The sequence below is a fragment of the Oncorhynchus kisutch genome, linkage group LG27, assembly GCF_002021735.2.
Source record: "Oncorhynchus kisutch isolate 150728-3 linkage group LG27, Okis_V2, whole genome shotgun sequence".
NCBI lineage: Eukaryota > Metazoa > Chordata > Actinopteri > Salmoniformes > Salmonidae > Oncorhynchus > Oncorhynchus kisutch.
The window spans coordinates 4,094,568-4,108,706 of NC_034200.2; the positions used below are offsets into that span (position 1 = coordinate 4,094,568).

At 43.9% G+C, this 14,139-nt stretch overlaps 2 protein-coding genes across 2 annotated transcripts; both read right to left on the reverse strand.

Annotated features, from left to right (window-relative positions):
* Positions 1-2,535: 2,535 nt before the first annotated feature.
* aknad1 (AKNA domain containing 1) lies at positions 2,536-6,805 on the reverse strand. The gene is made up of 7 exons (XM_020462684.2): positions 6,756-6,805; positions 6,369-6,610; positions 4,188-4,331; positions 3,768-3,866; positions 3,515-3,632; positions 3,168-3,330; positions 2,536-2,864 (listed from the first exon to the last, which is right to left on the reverse strand). The coding sequence occupies exons 1-7, from the start codon at positions 6,803-6,805 to the stop codon at positions 2,694-2,696; spliced, it is 987 nt and encodes a 328-aa protein (XP_020318273.2). The 3' UTR covers positions 2,536-2,693.
* A 978-nt stretch (positions 6,806-7,783) lies between these two features.
* LOC109871465 (uncharacterized) lies at positions 7,784-13,886 on the reverse strand. Its single transcript, XM_031806782.1, has 7 exons — positions 13,713-13,886; positions 11,653-11,843; positions 9,539-9,718; positions 9,088-9,220; positions 8,868-8,962; positions 8,464-8,777; positions 7,784-8,348 (listed from the first exon to the last, which is right to left on the reverse strand). The coding sequence occupies exons 1-7, from the start codon at positions 13,863-13,865 to the stop codon at positions 8,203-8,205; spliced, it is 1,212 nt and encodes a 403-aa protein (XP_031662642.1). The 5' UTR covers positions 13,866-13,886; the 3' UTR covers positions 7,784-8,202.
* Between the last annotated feature and the right edge of the window lie 253 nt (positions 13,887-14,139).

The following is a 14,139-nucleotide window of genomic DNA, read 5'->3' on the forward strand; positions in this document are numbered from 1 at the left end:
GAACCAAGGAGGTAACAGACACCTCAAGACCACAGGGCAGTATCATACCTCTGTGAGGACACATGGACAGTATCAGTGTGATAGCTGATGGAACCAAGGAGGTAACAGACACCTCAAGACCACAGGGCAGTATCATACCTCTGTGAGGACACATGGACAGTATCAGTGTGATAGCTGATGGAACCAAGGAGGTAACAGACACCTCAAGACCACAGGGCAGTATCATACCTCTGTGAGGACACATGGACAGTATCAGTGTGATAGCTGATGGAACCAAGGAGGTAACAGACACCTCAAGACCACAGGGCAGTATCATACCTCTGTGAGGACACATGGACAGTATCAGTGTGATAGCTGTAAAGGTTGTGTTTTATGAATAGGGGATGAGCTGGATCAGACTTTGGTTCAAATACTTTGAGCGTTTGCTTGAGTCTGCAAGCAAACGCTTGCAGACTCAAATATCGATACCCATTCTCATAAAGAAGTGAAGGTGATTTTTCTGTAATGTAATATTCAAAATCTGGCAGATTTTTTAATCAAAGTAATCTTGGTATGTGTGTTGGGGTATGGTGGACGGACAGTTGGGTAGGTAGGAACAGGATAATTTGATAGTGATGTCCTGCGGCCTAAGAGATCATACGTTGAAGTGGCTGAATGATACTGGTAGTAATGGTAGTAGTACTGAGGCAGCTGGTGTTACCAAGGCAAAGGTTACATGTTTAGTCAATTACAGTAGCCCACTATGAACAGCGCTGGTGCCCCTTCTTGTGTTCATCTTAACACACACAGGCCTCTCGAATAAGGGGGGACATTTTGCAACATCAATTAAAAAAAAAAATATTTTCAATAATATGACATTTACAAAATAACTAATGAGACCAAATGGTTATAAATAATGTAATTCAAAAATAAATGATCAGATTCAGTCAAATTTCTCAAATACATCCATTTTCCAAAAACACATTCAAAGGTTTTTCTAATTGTAAACTGAAGGTTTAATAATGTTTAGCTTTGGGTTGGAAGTTGCCACAGCGCTAATCCATGAGTTAGTGTTATAGTATTATTAAAATATACAGTTGAAGTCAGAAGTTAACATACACTTAGGTTGGAGTCACTCATTTTTCAAACACTCCACAAATGTCTTGTTAACAAACTATAGTTTTGGAAAGACTGTTAGGACATCTTCTTTGTGCATTTTTCAAACAATTGTTGACAGAGAGATAATTTAACTTATAATTCACTGTATCACAATTCCAGTGGGTCAGAAGTTTACATACCCTAAGTTGACTGTGCCTTTAAACAGTTTGGAAAATTCCAGAAAAAGATGTCATGGCTTTAGAAGCTTCTGATAATTGACAACATTTGAGTCAATTGGAGGTGTACCTGTGGATGTATTTCAAGGTCTACCTTCAAGCTCAGTGCCTCTTTGCTTGACATCATGGGAAAATGGTAGACCTCCACAAGTCTGGTTCATCCTTGGGAGCAATTTCCAAATGCCTGAAGGTACTACGTTCATCTGTAAAAACAATAGTATAAACAACATGGGACCATACAGCCGTCATACCGTTCAGGAAAGGCGCGTTCTGTCTCCTAGAGATTAACGTACTTTGGTGCGAAAAGTGCAAATCAATTCCAGAACAGCAGCAAAGGACCCTGTGAAGATGCTGGAGGAAACGGGTACAAAAGTATCTCTATCCACAGTAAAACGAGTCCTATATCGACATAACCTGAAAGGCCTCTCAGCAAGGAAGAAGCCACTTCTCCAAAACCAGCATAAAAAAGCCAGACTACAGTTTGCAACTACACATTGGGACAAAGATCGTACTTTCTGGAGAAATGTCCTCTGGTCTGATGAAACAAAAATAGAACTGTTTGGCCAGAATGACCATCGTTATGTTTGGAGGAAAAAGGGAGATGCTTGCAAGCCGAAGAACACCATCCCAACTGTGAAGCACGGGAGTAGCAGCATCATGTTGTGGGGGTGCTTTGCTGCAGGAGGGACTGGTGCACTTCACAAAATAGATGGCGTCATAAGGAAGTAAAATTATGTGGATATATTGAAGCAACATCTCAAGACATCAGTCAGGAAGTTAAAGCTTGGTCGCAAATGGGTCTTCCAAATGGACAATGACCCCAAGCATACTTCCAAAGTTGTGGCAAAATGGCTTAAAGACAACAAAGTCAAGGTATTGGAGTGACCATCACAAAGCCCTGACCTCAATCCTATAGAAAATGTGTGGGCAGAACTGAGAAAGTGTGTCTGAGCAAGGAGGCCTACAAACCTGACTCAGTTACACCAGCTCTGTCAGGAGGAATGGGCCAAAATTAATCCAACTTATAGTGGGAAGCTTGTGGAAGGCTGTTTGACCCAAGTTTAACAATTTAAAGGCAATCCTATCAAATACTAATTGAGTGTATGTAAACTTCTGACCCACTAGGAATTCTCTCTACTATTATTCTGACATTTCACATTCTTAAAATAAATGATCCTAACTGACCTAAAACAGGGAATTTTTTACTAGGACTAAATGTCAGGAATTGTGAAAAACTGAGTTTAAATGTATTTGGCTAAGGTGTATGTAAACTTCCCGACTTCACCTGTATACAAAATAATCCCTGCTGAATTCACTGGTTAGCTAATCCTGGACCAGCCCTATAGTAGCAGCAGTATCTCCAGTGTGTCAATTAGAGTGTTATGAGCCAGTATTGTTCCTCCCTGTCAATGGGTGAAGGCCGTGTAACTTCCTGTACAGCTCAACCTTGGCAAGGTCAGCTGACAGGCTCTTGGCCATCCTATCAGTGGTCCTCTTCATAATGCGGGCTGCCTCGATAGCCCTGTCCAATGTCCTGTTGATGTCCTCATCCTAAGACAAACAACAACAGTTTAAGGTTACGCTTGTATCTCAGTCACCTTTAATTTACTTACAAAAGGCATAGAAAACGGTTATGACATGAAATGATAACCTACAAAAAGCTCCTTGGTTCTTTTAGGATTACAATTCTTTGTCAAATAAAATCAAACACACAAAAAACTGTGCAGTACGAGTACCAGATGTGCTAAATTGTTACAAGTTAACAGTACCACTAATAATTTCTCAGTAAATACAAGTAAAACATTACTGGCACCCATTGATATGAAAGAATGTTTTCCATGTGGCCAGGCTCACCCTGCTGGCTTTGTGCCTGCTGGCTATGACCCCAGTCCTGGGGGGGCTGAGAGCTGGGGGAAAGGTCTGCTGAAAGTACACGTTGCTGGGCAGCAGTGCTGAGTCTGACTGGGTAGAGCGCCTCCGGTGGTGGGAGACAGACTGCTGCTCTCGCACTTTGAAACTGTTGAGACCCACGGAGAAGAGTGAGAGCATGAGTACAGTAGTGTAGGAGTAGGCAACCCTGGGAAGCATCTCAGTTCTTCTCTTTCACCTTCACGGATGAAGGTTCAAGCAACATGGAGGATAAATATGGATTCCAATAAGGCAAATAGATTATGGCAATAAATGATGAAACCATATCTTACCCTGCAGGTAAACTGCAGGAGGAGCCATAGTTGACTTGCAACAGAGGCTTCTGTAGAGGCTGAGAGGAGAGAGGATACCTGCCCTTAGAGTAGACATTCTCCATGTCACCTGGTGGTGCTACAATGAAAAAAGACAGAATCAACATCACAACCCTGACGAATCTGTTCCAATGTTTACATGTTAAAATGGGTAAAGTAGTCAGAATGATACACGGTCATGGCAGTGTCACAGGGGCTTGTTGCTGGTCCTTACGTGGAGATCTGTAGCTGAAGTTCTTGTATGAGTGCCAGAGTGCTGGAGGACTGGGTTGGGTGAGATTGGAGGTCTCCAGAGAACGGTTCTCCTCTGATGCTAAAAGGGATTTTAGTATTTAGTATTTTATTAGGATCCCAATTAGCTACAGCCAAAGCTGCAGCTACCTTTCCTGGGGTCCACATAAAACATGACATAATACATAACACCAACAGACAATTACATGTAGAAACACACACAACTGCCTTTATGACCACCAAATACAACTTTAAGGCAAATTCTGCAAGCTGAAGCACCAAAATCTGACTCAGCAACTGATTTAATATTTTGTTAAATATAATGTAAGAATCACTCTTGTTTTTGCAATTGTTCCTTTTATTTTAGACCCATAAGCAGAAAGTCAATACCAGCACCACCAACCTGTATTCAAGTGTTTTCTACTCTGGGGTTTCACTGGTCCATCTGAGCAGGAGTAGGGCTTGCTGCTCCCTCTCCTGCCACCTAGTGGTGTACTGTGGAATGGTAGCATGATCCCAGACCGGTCCGACTCCACACCGTCTGTACCTAGAGAAAACGACCACATACAAGGGGATTGTAAGTTTGTTCACAGGTGGTGTACGACATTAAAAGCACATTATACACATACAATGACCTACATATACGGTGCCTTCGGAAAGTATTCAGACCCCTTCACTTTTCCCACTTTTTTGTTATTCTAAAATTGATAAAATAGTTTTTTTACCTCATCAATCTCCACACAATACCCCACAAAGCAAAAACTGGATTTTAGAAATTTTTGCAAATGTATTACAAATAAAAAATTGAAATATCACATTTCCATAAGTATTCAGACTCTTTACTCAGTACTTTGTTGAAGCACCTTTTAGCAGGGAATACAGCATCGAGTCTTCTTGAGTATGATGCTACCAGCTTGGCACACCTGTATTTGGGGAGTCTCTCCCATTCTTCTCTGCAGATCCTCTCAAGCTCTGTCAGGTTGTATGGGGAGCGTCGCTGCACAGCTATTTTCAAGTCTCTCCAGAGATGTTCGATTGGGTTCAAGTCCGGGCTCTGTCTGGGCCACTCAAGGACATTCAGAGACTTGTCATGAAGCCACTCCTGCATTGTCTTGGCTGTGTGCTTAGGGTCATTGTTCTGTTGGAAGGTGAACCTTTGCCCCAGTATGAGGTCCTGAGTGCTCTGGAGCAGGTTTTCATCAAGAATCTCTCTGTACTTTGCTCTGTCCATCTTTCCCTCAACCCTGACTAGTCTCCCAGTCCCTGCGGCTGAAAAACATCCCCACAGCATGAAGCTGCCACCACCATGCTTCACAGTAGGGATGGTGCCAGGTTTCCTCCAGAAGTGATGCGTGGCATTCAGGCCAAAGTGTTCAAGCTTGGTTTCATCAGACCTAAGAATCTTGTTTCTCATGGTCTGAGAGAGTCTTTAGGTGCCTTTTGGCAAACTCCAAGTGGGCTGTCATGTGCCTTTTTACTGAGGAGTGGCTTCCGCCTGGCCACTCTACTATAAAGGCCTGATTGGTGGAGTACTGCAGATGGTCGTCCTTATGGAAGGTTCTCCCATTTCCAGAGGAACTCTAGAGCTCTGTCAGACTGACAATCGGGTTCTTGGTCACCTCCTTAACCAAGGCCTTTCTCCCCCGGTTGCTCAGTTTGGCTGGGCGGCCAGCTCTAGGAAGTCTTGGTGGTTCCAAACTTCTTCCATTTAAGAATGATGGAGGCCACTGTGTTCTTGGGGACCTTCAATGCTGCAGAAATGTTTTGGTATCCTTCCCCAGATCTGTGCCTCAACACAATCCTGTCTCGGAGCTCTACGGACAATTCCTTTGACTTTCATGGCTTGGTTTTTGCTCTGACATGCACTGTCAACTGTGGGACCTTATATAGACAGGTTTGTGCCTTTCCAAATCATGTCCAATCAATTGAATTTACCACAGGTGGATAAAGTTGTAGAAACATCTCAAGGATGATCAATGGAAACAGGATGCACCTGAGCTCAATTTCGAGTCTGATAGCAAAGGGTCTGAATACGAATGTAAATAAGGTATTTAGTTTTTAAAATATTTAATACATTTGCAAAAATGTTTAAAAAAACAGTTTTAGCTTTGTCATTATGGGGTATTGTGTGTAGATTCCTGAGAATTTTTATTTAATCCATTTCAGAATAAGGCTGTTACGTAACAAAATGTGTAAAAAGTCAAGGGGTCTGAATACTTTCCCAATGCTCTGTATATACAGTAACTACTGCTGTATACACCTTTGCTATTCAAACCTTTATTCCATTGGGATACAATCACATATTCCTCTACATGTATGTGTGGGAATACTTGGGAACAGATTTCCTAAGTTAAAATCACTTGGAACTGATTTCCAGGTGATTTCAGTCTTACTTAAATATATTTATAGTTTTTGTTTTTGTTCAGAAAACTTGGGGGGGGCAAATCAAATCTGCTGCCAACTTGGGAACCCTGTACTACTGCATTAGACATAGGCAGGTATCAACCCTGATGCAAAATAGCATTGTTGTTAGCAACTTGGTTTGGATTACACTCCCAGTACATTAACCAGGTTAGTAAGGTACCTTTGCTCATATCTGAGGAGATCCAGTCTTCTATCTTGGAGTTGGTGTTGGTCAGACTCTGTCTGCTCCCTGCTGGTTTGTGGTGTGTTCTGGGCCGGGTCTTGGGTCTTCTGTCTCTGTTCTGCCTGCATCTGGAGGTCAGGTAATCCATCCTCTGGGAGAGGTGTGGCAGCTGGACCAGCCCCTCCTTCAGGTCTCTCTTCAGCTGGGACACCTCCGACTGCAGGGCCTGGATGGCCGAACTGGAGAGAGAGAGAGAGGGGTTGGCCAACTCAAAAACAATAGGTTTTGGCCTCTATGAGGTATTACCTGGCAGCCTGACTTGGTTACCAATTTCATATGATAAAGTTGACTCTTGAGTTGAATACTCAGTACTTTGAGACTGACCTGTGACAGGAACAGGCGTGGGAGTGGCAGTCTCTCTGTGGCACATCCATGGTGATGCTATGGGAGGTTTTGAATACTCAGTACTTTGAGACTGACCTGTGACAGGAACAGGTGTGGGAGTGGCAGTCTCTCTGTGGCATTTCCATGGCGATGCTATGGGAGGTTTTGAATACTCAGTACTTTGAGACTGACCTGTGACAGGAACAGGTGTGGGAGTGGCAGTCTCTCTGTGGCATATCCATGGCGATGCTATGGGAGGTTTTGAATACTCAGTACTTTGAGACTGACCTGTGACAGGAACAGGTGTGGGAGTGGCAGTCTCTCTGTGGCACATCCATGGTGATGCTATGGGAGGTTTTGAATACTCAGTACTTTGAGACTGACCTGTGACAGGAACAGGTGTGGGAGTGGCAGTCTCTCTGTGGCATATCCATGGCGATGCTATGGGAGGTTTTGAATACTCAGTACTTTGAGACTGACCTGTGACAGGAACAGGTGTGGGAGTGGCAGTCTCTCTGTGGCACATCCATGGTGATGCTATGGGAGGTTTTGAATACTCAGTACTTTGAGACTGACCTGTGACAGGAACAGGTGTGGGAGTGGCAGTCTCTCTGTGGCATATCCATGGCGATGCTATGGGAGGTTTTGAATACTCAGTACTTTGAGACTGACCTGTGACAGGAACAGGTGTGGGAGTGGCAGTCTCTCTGTGGCATATCCATGGTGATGCTATGGGAGGTTTTGAATACTCAGTACTTTGAGACTGACCTGTGACAGGAACAGGTGTGGGAGTGGCATCTCTCTGTGGCATATCCACAGAGAGATGCCTACCTGTTCCTGTAGGGAGGTTTTGAAAACTCAGTACCTTGAGACTGACCTGTGACAGGAACAGGTGTGGGAGTGGCAGTCTCTCTGTGGCATATCCATGGTGATGCTATGGGAGGTTTTGAATACTCAGTACCTTGAGACTGACCTGTGACAGGAACAGGTGTGGGAGTGGCAGTCTCTCTGTGGCATATCCATGGCGATGCTATGGGAGGTTTTGAATACTCAGTACTTTGAGACTGACCTTTGACAGGAACAGGTGTGGGAGTGGCAGTCTCTCTGTGGCACATCCATGGTGATGCTATGGGAGGTTTTGAATACTCAGTACTTTGAGACTGACCTGTGACAGGAACAGGTGTGGGAGTGGCAGTCTCTCTGTGGCATATCCATGGCGATGCTATGGGAGGTTTTGAATACTCAGTACTTTGAGACTGACCTGTGACAGGAACAGGTGTGGGAGTGGCAGTCTCTCTGTGGCATATCCATGGTGATGCTATGGGAGGTTTTGAATACTCAGTACTTTGAGACTGACCTGTGACAGGAACAGGTGTGGGAGTGGCATCTCTCTGTGGCATATCCACAGAGAGATGCCTACCTGTTCCTGTAGGGAGGTTTTGAATACTCAGTACCTTGAGACTGACCTGTGACAGGAACAGGTGTGGGAGTGGCAGTCTCTCTGTGGCATATCCATGGTGATGCTATGGGAGGTTTTGAATGGGCAGTCAGGGCCGTGATGACTGAGCTGACTGGTAGTGTGGGATTCACCCTCTGTGTGTACATTAGAGCGTTTAGTTCAGTGTTTTCTCTGCTGTACTGTCTACTGAATAACGTCTATACTTTCACTATGACCACAGCAGGCACTCTGTGGTTCCTCATCACTCACCATGCAGTCCAGCAGGTACACTCTGAGTAGTGCTGGTCACACAGTGGTCCACCGCAGTGGTGCAAAGCTGCAGCTCAGCAGGTGTCTGTAGGCTGGGTCTCCTCTCTCCAATATCCCTAGTCAGATGGACTGTAGACTGCAGGCTAGGTGTCGCTTTTCCGGTCAGCCCAGTTGAATGGACATTTCTCTGCGGGTTAGGTCTCCTCTCTCCCACCTGTACAGGCTGATGCATAGTGGTCTGCAGGTTGGTGCAGGAGCCTTCACTGTCACTCATACTGATAGGATTGGAATTCCCATCAGGCTGGAGCTGGAGCCTGAGGTTGGATCGTAACAACATAATAAACATGAAACATTGACTTTTTCAGTTAGCCTGTAAGCAGTTGTATGGATGTGCGTGCCTGTACCTTTCTGTATGGAGTTTTGGTTGAGAAAGTCCTGTGGCTTGGAGACTCAAGTCAGAGCTCCCTAACCCACTGTCTGTCTCTGGACTCACTATTCTCTGCAACAAAAAGTACCATCCATGTAGCTACTGTACAATATTACAATAGTCTGTGCTATTGGCTAGGGAGTTAGAGTAAATACAGAAATAAACATGGGACAGCTAATATAAGTCATAGAAGATACCTGGGAAGTGGTGAGAGTGTGGTCTGTGATGCTCTGGGACTGGCTCTTCAGACAAGAGGAACAGGAAACCTCTACAGCCAGACTCACACTCCCTCCCAGGTCACAGTCTGGGCTCAGGGGACTCTGCTGCAGGCTACAGTAACAACGACAACAATACACGGTCAAAATAAAAAGATGAAGACAGGTTTCATTGATAAATACTTTTACCCACAGACCTTTCAGGAATGTTTGGCGTGTCAGTTTTGCAATATAAGACAGCACACCATCTCTTACTATGGTATTTCTGAAATCACCACATCAAATAACCACAACTGTATCAATTACACTAGAGTGGGGATACATTATGCACATCTGCTACATTATAAAGAAAAGAGTTGTCTTGAGGTGAATATTGAATTGGTTAGCTTGTTTACTTATCTAGTACAGTACACTCAAATGCCAAAACACTAACCTTTCAGTTGTCCAAAGTCTGTCTTGAAATCCTGGGTTCTGGAGAGCCAAATACTGCAGAACCCTATCACGAGCTATCCGCTCAGATAGGCCCGAGCAGGTCCAGCTCCTCTCCTCTTCTTCCTCCTCCTCTTCCTCCGTGTTGGTGATGTCCACTGTCTCCAGGGAGCCCTGTGAGAGCCTCCGGGGGAACAGACAGAACCACAGCGACTAAAACAAACTGTTCCTACTCCTATCGGAACCCAACACCACCTTTGTGCCCGGATGGAACATTATCCCCCATGGGAGGGCCAGAAGTGTGCCTGATATCAGTCTACATGACTTTCTGAATATCTGAATCTAAAGCCATTCATGTACCGCAAGTACAATAACTGCCATTGATGTCAATGTAATGGAAATGACAGATAATATCACTCCCCAAGACAGGATTTATACTTGGTGTCATAAGGTATAAAAACACAAGTACTGTATGTAGATGGTATACAGTGTAGTACTGCAGGAATGTAGACGGTACACAGTGTAGTACTGCAGGAATGTAGATGGTACACAGTGTAGTACTGCAGGAATGTAGATGGTACACAGTGTAGTACTGCAGGAATGTAGACGGTACACAGTGTAGTACTGCAGGAATGTAGATGGTACACAGTGTAGTACTGCAGGAATGTAGATGGTACACAGTGTAGTACTGCAGGAATGTAGATGGTACACAGTGTAGTATTGCAGGAATGTAGATGGTACACAGTGTAGTACTGCAGGAATGTAGATGGTACACAATGTAGTACTGCAGGAATGTAGATGGTACACAGTGTAGTACTGCAGGAATGTAGATGGTACACAGTGTAGTACTGCAGGAATGTAGATGGTACACAGTGTAGTACTGCAGGAATGTAGATGGTACACAGTGTAGTACTGCAGGAATGTAGATGGTACACAGTGTAGTATTGCAGGAATGTAGATGGTACACAGTGTAGTACTGCAGGAATGTAGATGGTACACAGTGTAGTACTGCAGGAATGTAGATGGTACAGTGTAGTATTGCAGGAATGTAGATGGTACACAGTGTAGTATTGCAGGAATGTAGATGGTACACAGTGTAGTACTGCAGGAATGTAGATGGTACACAGTGTAGTATTGCAGGAATGTAGTTGGTACACAGTGTAGTATTGCAGGAATGTAGATGGTACACAGTGTAGTACTGCAGGAATGTAGATGGTACACAGTGTAGTACTGCAGGAATGTAGATGGTACACAGTGTAGTATTGCAGGAATGTAGATGGTACACAGTGTAGTACTGCAGGAATGTAGATGGTACATAGTGTAGTACTGCAGGAATGTAGATGGTACAGTGTAGTACTGCAGGAATGTAGATGGTACACAGTGTAGTACTGCAGGAATGTAGATGGTACAGTGTAGTATTGCAGGAATGTAGATGGTACACAGTGTAGTACTGCAGGAATGTAGATGGTACACAGTGTAGTACTGCAGGAATGTAGATGGTACAGTGTAGTATTGCAGGAATGTAGATGGTACACAGTGTAGTACTGCAGGAATGTAGATGGTACACAGTGTAGTACTGCAGGAATGTAGATGGTACACAGTGTAGTATTGCAGGAATGTAGATGGTACATAGTGTAGTACTGCAGGAATGTAGATGGTACACAGTGTAGTACTGCAGGAATGTAGATGGTACACAGTGTAGTACTGCAGGAATGTAGATGGTACATAGTGTAGTACTGCAGGAATGTAGATGGTACACAGTGTAGTACTGCAGGAATGTAGATGGTACACAGTGTAGTACTGCAGGAATGTAGATGGTACAGTGTAGTACTGCAGGAATGTAGATGGTACACAGTGTAGTATTGCAGGAATGTAGATGGTACACAGTGTAGTACTGCAGGAATGTAGATGGTACACAGTGTAGTACTGCAGGAATGTAGATGGTACACAGTGTAGTACTGCAGGAATGTAGATGGTACACAGTGTAGTACTGCAGGAATGTAGATGGTACACAGTGTAGTACTGCAGGAATGTAGATGGTACACAGTGTAGTATTGCACACTGAAGAAACCCATGAATTTATAGTCCTATTGAGCAACTCAGAGGCGTGATGAGTACCGTAGACTGACACTGCTGTGTCCTGTGCTGTTCAGTTGGGGGTCAGCAGGTGTGAGATCACAGCTCTGGTCTAAACCATCATGTCCATGGACCTCACTGGCCTCTTCCTCATCCTCCTCATCTTCCTCCCTCTGCACTGTCTCATAACCACCAGTGGAAAAACAGGGGCCTGGAATCTGTAATGTGAGACCCTGACCACAGAGAGGTTGGATAAGAGGAGAACACATTTTGAGTAGCTAATGTGTCCTCACTGTGAAACATGAGCGACATCGGAAATGATTGTCGCTCAATTAGAGCGCTGGACACGCCTCCACTTACAAAACAAGGACTTGGGCTGCATTTAATTCTACAAAGTTGTCCCCTCCACAGATGGGGATAAGGTATTGTTCCTCCTAGTTTACACCATATCGCTTCCAACTACTCAGTCCTACCAGATCTGTGAGATGGAGTGAACGGGGGGCCGAGGAGAGGACGCAACTTTTGGGAATTAAATGTAGCCCTGTTCATCAGGACTACTGCTGCACAGAACACGTGCATCCACAGCTCATGTTGCTCACACAAACACATCTCACATGCATGCATTTAAGATGAAGGAAATGTAGATGGTGCAATTAGTCCCTTAGTTGATTACGCCGATACCGATTAATCAGACAATTTTTTTATTCTTTATTTGTAATAACGACAGTTACAACAATACTGAATGAACACTTGTTTTAACCTAATATAATACATCAATAAAAATCTATTTAGCCTCAAAAAATTATGAAACATGTTCAATTTGGTTTAAATAATGCAAAATAAGTAAAAGTTAAGTAAAAGTGAAATATGTAAAAGAGCTAATGTTTCAGTTCCTTGCTCAGAACATGAAAGTTGGTGGTTCCTTTTAACATGAGACTTCAATATTCCAAGGTATGAGGTTTTAGGTTGTAGTTATTATAGTATTTATAGGATTATTTCTCTCTATACCATTTTTATTTCATTTACCTTTGACTATTGGATGTTCTTATAGGCACTCTAGTATTGCCAGTGTAACAGTATAGCTTCCGTCCCTCGCCTCGCTCCTCCCTGGGCTCGAGCAGGAACACATCGACAACAGCCACCTTCGAAGCAGCATTACCCATGCAGAGCAAGGGGAACAACCACTCCAAGTCTCAGAGCGAGTGACGTTTGACTAGCTAGCCATTTCACATCGGTTACACCAGCCATTAGGCTGATAGGCTTGAAGTCATAAACAGCGCTGTGCTTGCGAAGAGCTGCTGGCAAAACGCACGAAAGTGCTGTTTGAATGAATGCTTACGAGCCTGCTGCTGCCTATCATCGCTCAGTCAGACTGCTCTATCAAATATCAAATCATAGACTTAATGATAACATAACACACAGAAATACGAGCCTTTGGTCATTAATATGGTCGAATCCGGAAACGATCATTTCGAAAACAAAACGTTTATTATTTCAGTGAAATACGGAACCGTTCGGTATTTTATCAAACGGCTGGCATCCCTAAGTCTAAATATTCTTGTTACATTGTACAACCTTCAATGTTATGTCATAATTACATAAAATCCTTGCAAATTAGTTCGCAATGAGCCAGGCGGCCCAAACTGTTGCATATACCCTGAGTCTGCGTGCAATGAACACAAGTGACACAATTTCACCTGGTTAATATTGTCTGCTAACCTGGATTTCTTTTAGCTAAATATGCAGGTTTAAAAATATATACTTCTGTGTATTGATTTTAAGAAAGACATTGGTCGGCCATTCCGATTAATCGGTCAACCTCTATTACAGAGTCTTATACCAGTGTAACTAACAGCGCAATAATCTATATAACTACTTGGTAAAAGGCTTGTAAGTACATGCATTTATGCAGTAATCATTAAGGTATTTGAGTGAGTGAGTGAGTGAGTGAGTGAGTGAGTGAGTGAGTGAGTGAGTGAAAGAGTGAGTGAGTGAGTGAGTGAGTGAGTGAGTGAGTGAGTGAGTGAGTGAAAGAGTGAGCAAGCAAATAAAGGGCAAAGCAGCGAATGAACAGCTATGCTATGAGTAAGTGAGTGTGTTACCTCATGCATGGGTGGTGGAAGTGAGGGGGTGAGCAGACCAGGGAGACTGGGACCCCCACACAGTGACAGGAGTGTGGAGGATGAGTGGGGTGGGGAGAGCTGCTGCTCACGCACGTTCCTGTCAATCAGTTCTTTAATGTCCTCTAGATGCATCCCTATCCTGAATATCTCCCCCTCCACCTGCCTTCACACACAAAAAGAACCGACAATGTGCATAAAATACCCCTCACATCATGCTGAATTCTACACAAACCTAGCCTGGGTGTCAGTCTGTTTCTGGTTTTAGACAGAACTGCCTAATTCACACACACTTTAGGGCCAAGCCAAGCTGCAAGCTACTGAGCTGACCTAGTTACACATCTACCATTGTTGCTGGAACCGCACGGAAAGGTCTATGTGAAAAGAAAATAGCCGAGCCAGCACAGTA